Source organism: Triticum aestivum, unplaced genomic scaffold (assembly GCF_018294505.1).
Source record: "Triticum aestivum cultivar Chinese Spring unplaced genomic scaffold, IWGSC CS RefSeq v2.1 scaffold34186, whole genome shotgun sequence".
In the NCBI taxonomy this organism is placed as follows: domain Eukaryota; kingdom Viridiplantae; phylum Streptophyta; class Magnoliopsida; order Poales; family Poaceae; genus Triticum; species Triticum aestivum.
The window spans coordinates 9,414-22,533 of NW_025229265.1; the positions used below are offsets into that span (position 1 = coordinate 9,414).

Below are 13,120 nucleotides of genomic sequence, written 5' to 3' on the forward strand. Positions count from 1 at the left end.
GAAACAAAAATCCCGCGTGTATATCCGGACATTTTATGTGCGTTCACAAGGTTTCAGTGAAAAACGACGTTTTTTGTGGCTTGTGTAAAAAAGATAAAGAAATGCCTCGTGAATAGTTAGAATGAAGCATCAGAAATTGTCTTTTTTACACAAGCCACAAAAAACGTCGTTTTTCACCGAAACCTTGTGAACGCACATAAAATGTCCGGATATACACGCGGGATTTTTGTTTCGAATTTTTCAACTTCTAGGAATTTGGATTTCGACAATGGGTGCATATGCACCTAGGAGCCAAAACGCCACTCTCCTACTGTAAGCTCTTTCTAATACAGAGATGCGCATATAGGCTGCTTAGGGCATCTCCAGCCGTTGGCCCCCCAGGGGGGCGTCTAAAAGCGCCGCCTGAGGATGAGCCGGCGCAAAGAAAGGCCCTGGGGCGAGTCGTCGCCCAGCCATCGGCCCCCAGGGCCGCCCCCAGGCGAGTGTTTTAAAAAAAAGGGGCCGTTCGGCGAAGTTATGATAAAAGAGTAGTTAAATTTCGGCTAAACATGGCGAATTTCGGTCAAATTTGCGCATTTTCATTACATTAAGCTAATCTAAAAAAGAAAGGGGCTGAAGTCATCGCCGCCGTCGCCGCCATCGTCGTCGTCGGCCTTCTCCTCCTTGACGCGGACCCCCCGGCTGGACCCGACGTCGCCATGGTGGACTGGCGGCGGCGCGTCATCGTCGTCGTCGCTGTCGCATAGGACGACGACTCCGTCTTCGTCGCGGCCGCGTCGGCGCTCCTCGAAGCGGCGCAGGGCGGCGCGCTGGCGCTCCTTCGCCTTCTCCCGGTGCGCCTTCTCCATCGCAATGGAGTCCTGTCGCGCCCATTCGAGGGCCGCGTCGTCGTCGACGAACTCCGCCTTCACCGGCACCAGCCCCCGCTCCGTCTTCACCGGCGCCAGCCCCGGCTCCGTCTTCACCGGCGCCAGCCCCGGCTCCGACTTTGGCCTGACGAAGCGCGGAGGAGCCGACGAGGAGGGGGCGCGCCGGCCGCCCTCGTTGATGACGATGCCGGCGCTGTGAGTGCGCCGGCCGAGCGGCGACTCCGCCGCGGGCTCGGCCTTGACGCCGAGTAGGGCCGGAGTGCCGGAGGAGTGCGACGAGAATCGGGAGGAGGAAGAGGAGGAGGAGGACCCGAACCGCCTTGGCGCCCATGCCACGACGCGTCGGTGCTGCGCCGGGGGGTACGCCAACGGCGGGTCGTTGCCGCCCTCGAGGTGCATGAGCACGCCCTCGAGTGTGCGGCCGGGGACGCCCCACCAGAGGTGGCGCCCCTCGCTGTTCTGCCGCCCGCCTACCACCGGCGCGCCGTTGGTGGACGCCAAACGCTGCTGCTGGCGGCGCTCGAAATACGCCGCCCAAGCCGCGTGGTTGTCGGCGGCGTATTGGGGACGGAGCGTTGGGCGTCGGTGAGGGAAGCGCGCACGATCTCGACCTCCTCGGCGAAGTACTCCGGCTTCGCCACGGCGTCGGGCAACGGGGGAACGGGCACTCCCCCGGCGCTGAGTCTCCACCCCGATGGCCCGGCGCGCATGTCCGGCGGCGCCGGGATGTTCGCCTGGAACAGGAGCCAGGACTCCAGTACGCGGAGCGAACGGCGGCCGAAGCCGTTGGCCGCCGCCTCGTCTTCGGGGAACCGTTCTGCCATGGCGTCGGCGCTCGGGAGAGGCAGGGAGAGGGAGGGCTGGACGGTGGCGAGGGGGCGGGCGGGGCTGGTGGGGGTACAGGAGAGTGGAGTGGAGGCCGCCGGCTTTTATAGCCGGGCCGCGCCCGTGTGTACGCGTGTGAGGGAGGGGAGGCGTCGGCGCGCCGTCCCATGAAGCGCCGCCCGTGAAGGAATCAATGGCAATGCTGACCGGCGGCAGCCTTGCCATTGATTCCCCGCGGGAACCGAGGCCGTTGGGGGGAGACGAGGTGCCGAGTCGCTGACGCGGCTGGCCCGCGGCTTCTTCGCGTCAAAACAACTCGCCCCGGCGCCCCCGGGCGCCCCCCAGCGCGCCGGGTTCGGGCTGGGTCCGCCGGCGCTGTTTTCGGCCCAAACCGGCGAAAGTCGGGCTTCTGGGGGCGCGACTGGGCCGTTTCTTCGGCGCCGGCGCAAAAAAATCGCGTGGAGAAGCCTTCTTGAAGGCGCGGCTGGAGATGCCCTTATATTCTACTAGAACAAAAGAGAGGATCCAAAAACTAATCACGCAACTTCCATGATTAATTACTAGTAGAAACTCAGCATTCCTGTTCGGAAATCAAAAGGAGAGCAAAGGGGATTACTCACCGTGGCAGATAGCTTCCGCCGGAGTCCAGGTGAGACGCGAGCGAGGCGGTGTGCCGGAGTAGGACGAGGAGCAAGCCCAGCCGGCGGAGAATGTGAGCGTACCTGGGCGAGCTCGACGGCCTCCGGCTGGCAGGCACGGCTCGACCGCGGTGCCGACCGCCGGCCGCCCCTGAGAAATAGATAAGCAAGAGTTGGGCCTTTTGCGTGAGATGGGTCGGCCTCCCCTGCAAAAATTAGCGAGCCATGGCAACAAACAATACGACGAATTGATCGCACTGGGATTGTTGGGCCGCGCTGTCGGCTACTCACGAAAAAAAATAGTTCAGAAAAATAAAACTATTTGTCTAAAAAAGAAAAATAAAACTATTCAAAATTTAGTTCACACAAATTATTCAAATTTTACTCAACAACTTAGTTCACAGAAATATAATTATTAAAATTTTACTCAAATAATATAGTTCACAGAAATTGATCGCACTGGGATTGTTGGTCACCGCTGCTTGTGGCATCTGTTTTTCAAAACTTTGTTCACAAAAATAATGATTCAAAAAATAAATCTTCGATGCTAAAAAATTTGGTTCAAAAATCAAAAATATATATGAATGAAAAGGTAAAATAAAAGTCATTAATATCTGGGGAACATTCCCCAGGAAGAAGACCACATCTAACATTCTCGTTCCCGGGGAAGCCAAGATTGACCGAGATAGCTCATAGGCCTAGTTAACTCATTTCTTCTTTATATTTGTTGACATGGCCCAAATGAAAAAAAATTGCCATGCTCTTATGATCTTCTTAATAATAAAATTGTCATGCCAATAACAATAAAAAATGTCGTGCTCTCCAATAATAAAAACTTCCATCCTTTGAAAAATAAAAATGTCATCCTCCTAAAAAAGCCACATAAATAATAATAAAATGGCATGTTATTAATAATAAAACTGCCATGTACATTAGTGAAAATGTCAAATAAAAATGCCATCCTCTTATAATAAAAATGGCACATTATTAATAATGAAAGACCCTCCTCTTATAATAAAAATGTCATCCTCTTATAATAAAAACACCATATTATTAATATTAATAAAATTGGCATGTACAAAAAATTATAAAAACTGCCATTTTTTTAGAAAAATTGCCATGTACATATGTGAAAGAACATCCTCTGAAGTTAAAAAAGATGGCAAGACGGTTTAAGGAGAAAGTAGGGCAAGGAGGTTTTGGAACTGTATACAAAGGCGAGCTACCAAGTGGAGTTCTCATGGCAGTTAAGATGCTAGAAAACTCTCAAGAGAGGGAGGAGAATTCACTAATGAAGTCACAACCATTGAGGAGAATACACCATGCAAACGTTCTCCAACTCCTCAGGTTTTGCTCACAAGGAACTAGGTGTTCTCTTATTTATGAATTCATGCCTAACTATTCATTGGAGAAATACATATTCTCTCATGACTCTAGATATTTTTGAAGATATCCTAGTGCCCGCTAAAATGCTATATGTTGCTTTAGGCATAGCCCGAGGAATGGATTCCTGCATCAAGGGTGTAACCAATGCATCCTCCACTTTGACATCAAGCCTCGCAACATTTTGTTGGACTTCAACTTTAATCCCAAAATCTACTTTGGCCTAGCAAAGCTGTGTGCAAAGGACCAGAACATCTTACCTTAACTGCGGCAAGAGGCACGATGGGCTATATTGCACCAGAGCTATATTCAAGGAACTTTGGGGGAATGTCATACATGTCAGATGTGTACACTTTTGGCATGCTGATGTTAGAAATGGTGAGTGGAAGGAGGATCTCGGACCCAAGTGTTGGTAGCAAGAGCAATGTTTACCTCCCAGAGTGGATCTATGAGAAAGTAAGCACTGGGTAGTACTCATGAATTATGAGTCCAAGGACTAGTCAAGACTAGTCTATGAGTCTCAACTCCAGGGCTGACTAATGTTCACGAATTTAAATAATGTTCGTGATTTCAAAATATGTTCTTATTTCAAAAGAAATGTCTCTGAATTTCGATATGGAAGAACATTTTTTTCATGTCATGAACATGTTTTAAATATACTAGTGAATAATTCTGAATATGATGAACATTTTTTAAGTTAGATGAACACTTTGTTTAATGAAAAATATGGATGATGTTTTCTAATTAGATCATAATTCGAATTTGGTGAACTTTTTTTGAAATCGATGAGCAAATTTCGAAATTGATGAACAATTTTTTGATGATGAACATTTTTTGAATATGAAGAATAAGTTTTAAATTTATGAACATTTTCTAAAACACGATGAACAAATTTTGAATTCGATGAAAAAAAATTAAATTCGATGAACAAAAATATGTTCGTAGATTTGAAAAGAAAATTTGCAAAAAGTGTGAAAAGGTAAAGAAGAAAACATAGAAAGAAAAAGGAAAACAGAAAAGAAAATAATAAGAAAAGAAAGAAAAAGAAAATGAAAAAAGTAATCGCAAAATAGGCCGGCTCATGCGACCCCCGAGCTCCTATCTCTCGCTTTAAGCCAGACAGGGGAAAGGCTCGCTTTGGAGTGACCCCAGATGGTCGGCCCAGCTGCGCCGGAGGCCACAGCCTATATTCTGTTCTCGTTTCTTGCTTTATTTTTTCACTTTAATTTATACTTTAAAATGTTCTACATATGTAATTACAAAAAACACATTTGAAAAATCTTAAAACTTATTTGGAAAAATTTTGAATAACGATTAAAAAATATTGAACGAGTTTTTGGAAATGTTTAACAAGTATTTGACAATGTTAAATAGGCAATAAAAAATTAAGCAAGTATTTGAAAATATCGAATGAATTTAAAATGGTGAACGAATATTTGAAAAATGTTGAACAAGTATTAAAAAATGTTGAATAAGTATTAAAAATATTGAACAAGTATTTGAAAAATGTTGAATAAGTATTAAAAAAGGTTTACCAAGCATTTGAAAAATGATCAATTAGTATGAAAATGTTGAATAAGCGTTCGGACAATGTTGTACATGTATGCAAAAAATCTTGATCACTTATTAATAATATTTTTGTCATATACAAAAATATAGAGTGAAAACGAAAAGAAAAATAGAAAAAAATGAAAATACATAATGAAGAGGAACAAAGAAAACCAAATAAAAAATGAAGAAAAAAACAAACAAAAATGGAGAAGAAAAATTATTTAAAATTTAGTGTGTATTAATATGTTTGCAGCACTACGTATCATCCGAGAGACCTAGGATTGAATCCTCTTACCTCCCCTTTTTATTCCCATTTGTTTTAAAGCCGCGACTAGGCTGGGCCAGTACTGTAGATGCTTAAGCGAGACATCCGATTGTTTCTCGCTTCAGGCAAAGAAATAGCATTCGCGCCTGCAGATAAGGGCCATGGTGTAGTAAGTTGCGCTTCTTGTGTGAGACAGTAGCTATAAGCCAGCCCAAGTTAAATGGGCCACGAACGACATAACGGGACCTCTGATAACCAAAATCACTAGTTAAGGAGTACTCCTTACTACATGAAATAATAGATCAGAGCTCTTCTTTAAGTACATGTAGCTTTGTGCATGAGTTTAGGAGCTCAAATTTCGAGGCTCGCAATCTAGCGAAGCATTGTTCAAATTTAGGGGTGGGCCGCCATGTTTGGTTAGGGCACCCCGGTGATCTCTTTTTGTACCTATGAACATCGTTTTGGTCTAAATAAAGCCTGGCAAGATTGTCTCAAAAAAAAGGAGCACTCCTTGCGGAGATCACTCCAACTTCCCCAGGTTGCGACAAGTGGCACGCTGCGTAGCCGCCACTTGTCACAACCTGGGAGTTTTCCCTTTTTTTCCTAGATTCGGTTATTCAAAACGTTTTATCTCTTAAACCATGCGTCCAAATCTCAAACCGCTTTCGCCTTTGGATTCCTCGCGTTGAGATCTTCAAAACTAGATCCCATGTTGATAGGTTTTGACTTTTTTTCATGAAAAAAAACGGACGAAAAAATCGAACCGGGAGCACGAGTGTTTTTCCTTTCCGAAAGTGGCATGCCGTGCCTCTGACGAAATCACAACCGTGCCTCTTGCGGAAGTAAAAACGTGCCTCTCGCGAAAGGAAAAAAAACAGAAAACGTGCTTTTTTTTCGTTTCCAAGAGGCACAGCCGTGACTCTCGCGAAAGCACAACCTTGCCTCTCGCGGAAGCAAAACCATTCCTCTTGGGGAAAAATGCGTCTTTTTGCGCAAAAATAATTTTTTTTCGAAATTGTTTTTGGTCGAAAAGCTAGGGAAGGCCGGTGGAAAACAAAAACGTCAAAAAACCCGGAAAAAAATGCTTAAAAAGCTTAAAACGCGTGCGGAAAAATCAAAAAACAAAATCCGGAGGGAGCGCCCCAAGCGCGAAACATGGCGAATGGCTGAGAGCGCGCCAAGTGGCGCTGATCGTTGCGAGGCTCCCGAAGGAGTGCTCGTTAATTAGTTGCTCCCTCTTAAAGGCGACCTGTGCGTTGGAAAAGTGGGCAGCGTCCTTCGGCGGTCCAAGTGAGGAGCAGGGCTACTTGTTTTTTATTTTGCGTTTCGTTTTTTATTGTTTTTATTTTCTATTCTTGTTTTTTGCTTCTACAAAAAAAGTTTGGGTATTCAGACTTTTTTTCAAAAACTAATCACTAGGGCAAAAATATCTTCAGGAATTTCATAAATGTTCACGAATTCTAACAAATGAACAGTTTTGAATTGTTATTAAGATTTTTGAATTTTGATGAATAAAATTTGAATTTCGATGAAATGTTTTTGAGTTTCAATGAACATTGCTTTGTATTTTATGAACAAAATTTGAATTCGATGAACATTTTTTGAATTTGATGAACAAACTTTGAATTTGAGGACATTTTTTGAATTTGATGAACATTTTTGAATATGATGAAACTTTTGTAGAGTTCATGAACATGTTTTTCACGTACTCAATTTTTTTATACGATGGAAAAAATTGAATTTCAAAAAATGTTCACCAATTTGAAAAATGTTTCAATTTAAAAAATGTTCCTATATTTCAGAAAATGCCCACGAATTTGGAAACACCAAAAATAAAAAAAATAGAAAGGGAAGAAAAGAGATAGAGAAAAATTAAAATAGTTAGGAAAAAACGAAAATAAAAAGTATAAAAGACCGAGAAAAAAGAAAAACCGGTTTGGGAAGAGGCCGGCCTGATGTAAGTAGCTGAAAGCTGGGGGTGAGGGTGGAGGGGTACGCGCGCAGGCGACCTACGCGCCAAATAGGATCTGCAGGATGTAACTGCAGCACTAAGCAACGCTGGGCCACATATATGTTCTCGCCGCGGGGGAATTCTAATTCGAGCATGAACCCACTCGCTCGCCAACCCTTGAAAATACCCACTCGCTCGCCTTGCCGAAGAAAATTTCCGACACAAAAATCCACTAACTGGTTGTCTGTTTTTGCTTTCTTTCTTTTCTCGTTCGAAGATTGCTTTTGCTTTCTGTTTCCAAGTGAAAATTCTCATCAATTATTCACATATGTACTGAAAGCTTACACCCGATCTTTTCCTTCCTACCAATGACAACGACGTCCATTTATTATTTATATGTGCAAGTCATGCTCAGACGGAATCACCAAACATACGGCAAGATCTCACATTCAGCTTTAGGAATTCCTCCACAATAATTCAGGAAGTGGCCCTTGCACAACTACCACGTCATTCTTGTTGTTGTTGTTGTTGTTGTTGTTGTTGTTGTTGTTGTTGTTGTTGTTGTATACCTTTTATATTTGTATGTTTCTTCTGTTATTGACTCTTTTTATATACTTTTCTCCCCCCTAATAACTATTTGTTGCTACTTTTTTGTTTGTTTACTTATCTTCTATGGTAAATTAATTTTCAGGAATATATGGACATTTTATTTGAGAGTTGAGACCATTTTTGTTTTCATACATGATTGTCTAGAATACATGAAGATTTCCTTTGAAATGCGCTAGCAATGAACATTTTTGTGAATAAATTTACAAAAGAAAATAGATTCACGTATGCCACAAAAGGAAGTTTCTGATTCTATCGATTTTTTCTGAACCATGTAATATTGTATTTGACATGCATGTACATTTCATCTAACATCATTGAACATTACACATACTTGGTAGAACATATTAAAAAATAAATTTACATAAATAATATTTTTTTTACTTCGGGTATAACATCTATATCTACCAATATAAAAAGACCCAAGAGGCAGATCCAACAAATCTAAGACACCGAACGGTGTCAGTCCAGCGACCTATAATACTCCAATGGCGAGAACTCAACATGTATTTGCTGCCTGATATCAACGTGCAATTAATCTTCTACCTGACAACATGTATTGCACGTACGGATTTACTAGTAAAGGAAAGGAGAGAATTAGTTGTAGTTAGTAGACATACACATCTACTATTTTCAGTTTGCAATTTCAAAGCTAGTTTCTTTGAAGCATCTATATGAGCAAGACTGGGGCCATAGACCGGGGGATCTTTTTCTTCCCAACTGATGACGACGACATCCATTTCTTCACAATAGTGCGGTCCAGAACGCCGCACATTTAGAATTGGAATTCTTCCACGATAGTGCAGTGCACACGTCCATTTCAGCATCTCTTCTATGACTAAAGACTGAAGCTATCATGTAGTGCGGTCTAACCCTAAAGACAGGAACAGGTTGCATCTCATCTCTTTTATTTCATAACATGTGAAAAATACACACACAAAAAGTGGCAATGTTTGGATTTATAGTAACTATATAGACGCACAATTTTCTGTGCTTAATGTAAAACACAAACAAAAACCCTTCTCCATAAAATTTTACTGACACATAGTTTACATCTAGATATGTTTTCAAAAAAAATTGAAAAATAAAAATGGGGTTTTCGATTGAGCTCACCAAGTCCAGGATCCATTTGGGGTTTCCAAGCTGCGGTTCTCCATCTTCCCAACATGTGCCTAGTATCTGAAAACATGAATGCTTCCGCCAAATTTAAATAAACATTTTGTACGAAATTAATTAGCGCCTTGGCTTCGGGAATATTTAGTGCTGATGGCCCAGCTTTTTCATCGAAGCCACATCAGTAGTTCATACACAATTTTGAGCATCGCAGAAAATACAAGTTTGATAAGCAGCCGCTCAAGTAAAATATCATATAGTAAAAAATGGCCTGAACATACTAGTAGGAATACACAACACTCAGGAAACACATCAGTAATTTCAGACATGATACAACCAGAACCATAATTTTGTTTCTTCGTGAGCTAAGCGCATCACTTCATCATAAATTACATCACACATCAATATTTACACTCATATCCTCCTCGGAGATTTCTGTCAGCTCGGACGACAAATGGTAAGTATCCTCGGTATGGATGTGCCCTTCGTCACAGAAGAATGGCCTGGAAGGCATTTGCAACGTGTCGACGCCACCTTCCAGCATCTCTATCACCTCGCTCATCATTGGTCGGCCATGGGGCTGCATCTGGATGCACCATAGTCCAACGATGCACAACTTCTTCTCCAACTCATGCATGTCGCCAACGGGAGATATCTCACGCACCTCTTGTTCAACTAGTTTGTCATACACCCATGACGGGTAGTAAGACTGACTTGAATGTGCCGCATTTGGGTCAGCATTCCTTCTTCCACCGGCCATCTCCAACAGCAGCATCCCAAAACTATAAACATCAGACTTGCTCGATATCACACCGAAGCCCCGAGATATCATTTCAGGAGCTATGTACCCAATAGTTCCCCGTAGGGCTCTTGATGGCACAAAGCTATTGTCCCTTGGGTATAGTTTGGCGAGACCAAAATCAGCAACTTTTGGGATGAAATTGCTGTCAAGAAGGATGTTATGTGGCTTGATGTCAAAGTGGAGAATCTGCATGTCACAACCCTGATGCAGGTAGTCGATCCCCCTGGCAATGCCCAAAGCTATCTCGGCAATCTTGTCCCAGGAAAAACTCTTCTCAGCTGAGAAGATGTACTTGTCCAGAGAACCTCGAGGCATGTATTCGTAGACGAGCGCTTGTCTCATTTCCTCCGGGCAGAACCCCACTAAACGCACCACATTAACATGGTGGATCCTGCCAATGGTTGAAACTTCGCTGATAAAATCTTCTCCATTACAGTTGGAGTTACCGTCTAGCATTTTGACCGCGACATGAACATTGCCTGGCAATAGCACACCCTTAAACACGGAGCCGTAGCCTCCCTGACCCAGCTTATGTCTGAAATGGTTTGTGACTGCAGTGATGTCGGTGTAGGCATACCTTGTTGGGCCAAGCATTTGTTGCATTTGGAGGAACTTCTCGACTGCATCAATTCTGATCCGTGTTTTCCAGTACTTGTAGACAAGAAAGATCAACACAGCCAGGGGTGCCAACACGAACCTGCATAGATCTACATAAGCAAGGTTGCATAGGGTTTAGTGGCTACATTAAATAAAGAGCTGTGATGATGAAGAAATTAAATTATAACACAAAATTCTGAAGTACCGGCAGTCAATGTCAGCTTCTGCATAGTAATTAGTATGACCTTCCGCTCTATCCCAGCATAATAAGGAAGTCCAATCCCATAAAATACGCAGTCTGCAAAATCTGCCCCCATCAGAAGAATTATCGCAATCCAATCATTGATGCTCGTTCCAGACACTGCTGGGCCACGAAATTTGCTGCAATACCAAGATGGCATGAAAAATATAATTAAAGAGAGCCCTAGCAGTTTTGGTACAAGATAGCCAAGTATACACAGGCAACAAATAAAACCACAACCTGTCAATAAAAAAAAGTGTGCATACGTAAAGACCTGTAACTCACCTAATCTCACGCAATAGGCATGTCTTAATGCTCCACTCTTTCATCCCCCCATAATATCTGAATGGAAATCGAACAGCAAATCCGCCCCTCATGGAGTTCACAATTTCTGCATAACTTGCATCCTCTAGCACCCAACTACGCAAAGGAGCCATAGCCAAGTACCGACAAGAAGGCTCAAGGTATTTCATCAAAGGAGTGCCTTGGCAAGTTACCATGTAAACAAAAGATTCATTGGTGTTCAGGCAAGCAATAGGCTTGTACATACCACTGTTGTACATACCACTGTTGTACATAACACTGTTGTACATATCACTGTTCTTTAGTTTCTGAGAACATTTAACGAAACATGCCAGACTATCTGCATGTGGGGCCAATTCGATTTCCATGTCTTTGCGTAAGTATGAAGGATGAGGAGGACGAACCCACCGTGGTAGAGGGCAGGTGTTGTGTAAAACCAAGTCAGCATCGACAATCCAGAAGGTAGAATCATTGTAGTTGATTCCAGACACATAATATGTCGCATTGTCGATGCGAATTGTAGCATTAGCATCGCTGCAAACTAGCTCGTAAGATTCATAACCACACTCAGGTGGATCACTTACCCGACGAAATGGGAATCTGACGTATCCAAGTGGGCCGCATGAGAAAGAAGGACAATCAGGCCGATGATTCTGCCCTTTGGCTTGATCTGCAGCAAGAACTACAAGCACAGATAAAACGGTCAAGGCTTTGAGAGTAGTGGGCATCGCCATGGCAGACTGTTTCACAGAAACCACTTGCACAGGGATGATTGGACAAATAAGGGAGTGGCTGCCAAAGTTTTTGTATTTTGAGAGGGTAATTACATGACAGTGATGTTGTTGACTAGGAGACTTAGCTACTTGCCGCCAAGCAAAAGTTGAGTAAATGCATACCGACTAGACTAGTGGCTCATGTGCGTGATGGTGATGTTGTTGACTCCAGACCTCTGAACGATGGAGAATCCAGTGGTACTACTTTAGCGTTATTTTCTGGTCCAAGTCTGTCCTAATTACAGTAACATTGAATTCAAAGCCCCATGACAGTGACAAATAACAGTAACCAAAAAATTGACAAAAAATAGTATTCATTTAAGATATTTTATTAGTATATCAGGTAGCAAGGCATGCTTCATCACTACTAGAAAAGACCTACTAATGGCGCACCGGTTTTGCCTACTAATGACGCACTACCTGTGCGCCATTAGTATCACGCCACTAGTATTTTTTACTAATGGCGCACCACTGGTGCGCCATTAGTATCTGGTATACTAATGGCGCATCATGCAGTGCGCCATTAGTTTTGCCCACAGTGCACCACTAGTGTCTTCTATACTAATGGCGCACCACATGGTAGTGCGCCATTAGTAACAATTTTTTTAATTTTTTTTCTTAATCTCAGGTCACTATTTCACATATGAGATATCCAATACATATATATACAACAAGCATCCATATAACAATCATAGCCAACACACAAATTCCATCATATATACATACATAGCCAACACACAAGTTCCATCATATATACATACATAGCCAACACACAAATTCCATCATATATACATACATAGCCAACACACAAGTTCCATCATATATACATACATAGCCAACACACAAGTTCCATCATATATACATACATAGCCAACACATAGTTTCATCGTTACATATTACAAAAGTTTCACATTGTTCATCCAACACCGTTATCCATCAATTCACAAAAGTTTCACATTGATACAAAATAAAAACATAAATGGAAAAGAAGCACTCCATCCATGCAAGCTTCCGTGAATTATATCAAATTTGCAAAATGATAAACAAAAAGTTAGAAGAAGAAAAAGAAGAAGACTAGAAGAATACTAGAAGAAGAAGAACACTAAAAAAAGAATAAGAAGAATTTTGGAAAAGAAGAAGAATAAGAAGAAGATTATAAGCTTATTATGTAAACTTGATCATTTTGTGCTAACATAAGTTATT

The 13,120-nt window shown here is 42.7% G+C and overlaps 1 protein-coding gene across 1 annotated transcript; it reads right to left on the reverse strand.

Moving 5' to 3' along the window:
- Positions 1-9,514: 9,514 nt before the first annotated feature.
- On the reverse strand, positions 9,515-11,923 carry LOC123174944 (rust resistance kinase Lr10-like). The gene is made up of 3 exons (XM_044590117.1): positions 11,127-11,923; positions 10,806-10,981; positions 9,515-10,710 (listed from the first exon to the last, which is right to left on the reverse strand). The coding sequence occupies exons 1-3, from the start codon at positions 11,876-11,878 to the stop codon at positions 9,596-9,598; spliced, it is 2,043 nt and encodes a 680-aa protein (XP_044446052.1). The 5' UTR covers positions 11,879-11,923; the 3' UTR covers positions 9,515-9,595.
- Positions 11,924-13,120: the final 1,197 nt, after the last annotated feature.